This window comes from Populus nigra, chromosome 4 (genome assembly GCF_951802175.1).
Source record: "Populus nigra chromosome 4, ddPopNigr1.1, whole genome shotgun sequence".
Taxonomy (NCBI): Eukaryota; Viridiplantae; Streptophyta; class Magnoliopsida; order Malpighiales; family Salicaceae; genus Populus; species Populus nigra.
The window spans coordinates 10,175,554-10,179,033 of record NC_084855.1 but is presented as its reverse complement, the minus strand read 5'-3'; the positions used below and the strand labels follow the sequence as shown (position 1 = coordinate 10,179,033).

Sequence of the window (3,480 nt, the reverse complement as noted above, 5' to 3'; positions counted from 1 at the left end):
TTTAAGATATTTCATCGTGAAATGAAATTGACTTGCATGTGAATTAAAACTAGCCACAGCATATTTATTACATGCCAAAATTTATTAAATGCTTCAACTGACCATTAAAAGAAATGTCAAATCAAATGGCAGGAATAAAACGGTGCGCTTTAAGTTCTTGAAGCACTAAGCATCATGTCTCATAAATGGTCAGAAAATTGTTCGCCAGTTTGGGATGAAATCACTGTTTTTTTTTAAAAAAAATAGTTTTTTAAAAAATATTTTTTATTTTTATATATTAAATTTTTAAATTTTAAATATTTTTATATCATTTTAATATATTGATATTAAAAATAAGTTTTAAAACATAAAATCAATAATCAAAAAGACTATATATATATATATATATATATATATATATATTAGTTTTTTAAAAATACAATTGCCTTATTTATTTATTTTAAGAATAAACGTTTTATCAACCCAAAGAACTCCACAATGAAAATTCTACTCCAGCTATATAAAAACATGTCTGAAAACGCGGTTTAAAAACATATTTGGAAATGCAATTCAACTCGCGTTCTTAAAAAATTTAAATTTTTTTTTACTAAATTTTAATATAATTTATATGTTTTGAATCGTTTTGATGTGCTAATATCAAAAATAATTTTTAAAAAATAAAAAAATATCATTAATATATATTTTAACAAGAAAAATTATTTTAAAAAACACTCGTAGCGACACTGCCAAACAACCCCACACTGCCAAACAATCACTTTATCAAAGGAGGGAAAACAAGGAAATTACGTCAACGATGTGTTGTATTAGCAACGCTTACAAGAGACATAAATATCATCCCCAGCTTCATCACAATCCAGGTGCACCAAAGTGATCACATCCAAACAGAACAATCATGTCCACAAAAAACGAGAGCGAGGAGAAATTCATACTCCACCAAGTATAATCATAATCCACAAAAAAGATCATCAAGTGAGAAAGCCAATAAAGAAGAATGTGTCTAATTTCACTATGTTCTATACACCCATTAAAATAAATTCACAAACTGTACAACAAAAAAATAATTTTTGTTTATGATAATAATAAGCATCAGTAATGTATGCGAAGAACCAAATATATTTTTTATATTTTTCCCCTTTTTCTTTTGTGTTTTTCCCTTCCCCCCTACACTATAATTTAACTTGTCAATCATACAAAAGAGAGCAAACGCAGAATCATATATATAAACTGCAAATTTGGAGGGGGCAAAACCGTAATTCAAAATAAATCACCACTCTGGTCAAATCAATCGGGCGAACGAGTCATCGCTCTCAATGGTTATGATTGACTCTACCAAAATCCGCAAGCTTCCTCGATCGGTTCGCGCAAAACGACGCCGCGGTGGACAGATGCGGCCTCACAGGAGCCCTAACCTCACCAGAATATCCCAATTCAGGCGGCAATCCTCCCTTCTGGTTCCAGTTCCGTTTAGGGCTCGCCCTGACAAGAGGACTCAAACAAAACGCCAATCCAGTCACGTTTCTAGGGTGTCCCGCCTTCCCCCGCCGCATCACACCCGACGCTACTGGTGTCTTTTTCCACCCCGGCGACGACTCTGACGAGCAGCCGCTCCCTGACGGTGACCGGTCGCAATTCTCGCAATCCTTGTCGGAATCCGCACCTCTCGCTGGCGACATTCCTCGATCCAACCTCTGGCGAGGCTCTCCGCTAACCGTGCCGGAATATTCCACGGGCAATTGCCTTGATTGCTTTCTCCGACGACCGGAGAAGACCATCGAGAACCAGGAAGGCGAAGAGGAAGATGGTGGCTCAATAGAATCACGGCGGCCAGTCGAGTCTGTTTTGAATTTGTCGGATCTGGACCTGAATAAATTAGAAAAAAGCGAGAATTTTTGGCTTTGCTTCTTGTACGCCGCGGTTGTTGTGGTTGAGGAAGGGGTGGTGTAGGTAGGGCCCAGCTGAGGAGTGCTGTAGAAACGGAGGTTATGGTGGTGGTTGTGGTTGGACCAGGAGGAGGAGTCGTCGGATTTACGGCGAGCAACGTAAGGAGAGACAGAACGAGGAAATATCAGAGGTGGAGGTGGTTGTTGTAGATATTGAGAGTTAGAATCTGATTTACGGCTTTCATCTACTACCGCAGCGGCGCGTGAATGGTGATGGTTATGTGCCTTTGCGAATTGTGCTATTTGCTGCTGCTGCTGTATTTGAGCCTGAGCGGCGATTAATGCAAATAAGCGTTCTCGGAGACAAGAGGCGCATACGCCCACGCCGCTGCTGAGGTCGCCCGGGTGTTTTTTGCACCTCATCTAGTAAAACTAACAACAAGAGAGTACACGTGCTATGGGTTGTTTTGTTTGTGGGTGAAGAATGTTCACGTGGCGGTGGTGGTGGCGGTGGCGGTCAGCGGTGGCATTTTGTGTGCGGAGGGTTTTTTTTATACATGTAGGGTGGTGTCTGTACTGTAAGATAAAGAGATCTGATGAGGAAACCAAAGCGAAAGGTTTGTCTTGTTGTGAGGCTTAGAGAGAGAAAGATGAGGCATCATAGTTGGTGTACAAGAGACTATATAAGGTGGGTGGAAAAGAGTGGAAGCATTTGTGGGTTTGAGCTTTAAAGTTCTTGGTATCTAAATTAAATTTGGAGAGAGAAAAATCAAGAATCCATACAATAATACTGTGAGAGAGAAGAGGGAGGGGTATTTTATTTTGTGTTAAAGTTCGAATATGGAAGACACCCTGGCTATAATGCAAGACCAAGATCTGGCTATGGACAAACGGTGTCGTAGTTTCCAAAACAGCAAGGTAAGGCACAAAATACAGGCATGAGGCTGTAATTTGCTGCTATAAATGAGGCAATTACTCTGAGGGATTGGATTTTGGGAATTCTTTTACTATAAATCCAAGGTGCGCTGACTGTTCTCAACTCTTTACTTGGTCAGGGTAGCGTTTAAATTATTATCACAATTCAAGATTTGCTGCCTTGTTTGCAATCAAAATTATCCACTCACATATATAATAAGTAGTGCCAGTTGCCTTCAAAATTTTGTTACCGTCTCTTACTTTTGCAATTAATGATTGGGTGACTTGTCAATTGGAAATGGAAGAATTCTTCAATGCGAGGATGTATTTCTGAATTGTGGAGTACACACGCTCGATCGCAGTGGCGCGTGCGTCAAGTAAATCAGTCAGTCTAGGTGTCCTCCTCCCATGCGCGCACGATCCAGGTGAGAAATCATCTCGGGCTTGTATCACACGGCTGCTTGTCGGTTTGTAAGGAAAAGCACGCGCTCCTGAAAAGCGTCTGAGTAAGCTTTTCCTTTCCATGCGTGCCTTAATTTTGAATTGCAAACAGGCTTTTTGATGATGGGCTTGGCGTGGGCCTTAAGTTTTATTATGTCTTTGATAAGGTCCAAACTCAGGACCCTCCGTGTATTATTGTGCCCTGCATGATGGCAAGTATCCATTCTTGGTGCGCACTAGCTAG

At 40.0% G+C, this 3,480-nt stretch overlaps 1 protein-coding gene across 1 annotated transcript; it reads right to left on the bottom strand.

Annotated features, from left to right (window-relative positions):
- Positions 1-982: 982 nt before the first annotated feature.
- Positions 983-2,709, bottom strand: LOC133690762 (uncharacterized). The gene has a single exon (XM_062111030.1). The coding sequence runs from the start codon at positions 2,301-2,303 to the stop codon at positions 1,308-1,310; it is 996 nt and encodes a 331-aa protein (XP_061967014.1). The 5' UTR covers positions 2,304-2,709; the 3' UTR covers positions 983-1,307.
- Between the last annotated feature and the right edge of the window lie 771 nt (positions 2,710-3,480).

What these genes read in the sequence shown, in the direction of transcription:
- LOC133690762 (XM_062111030.1), bottom strand. Translation starts at nt 2,303, where the DNA reads ATGAGGTGCAAAAAACACCCGGGCGACCTCAGCAGCGGCGTGGGCGTA.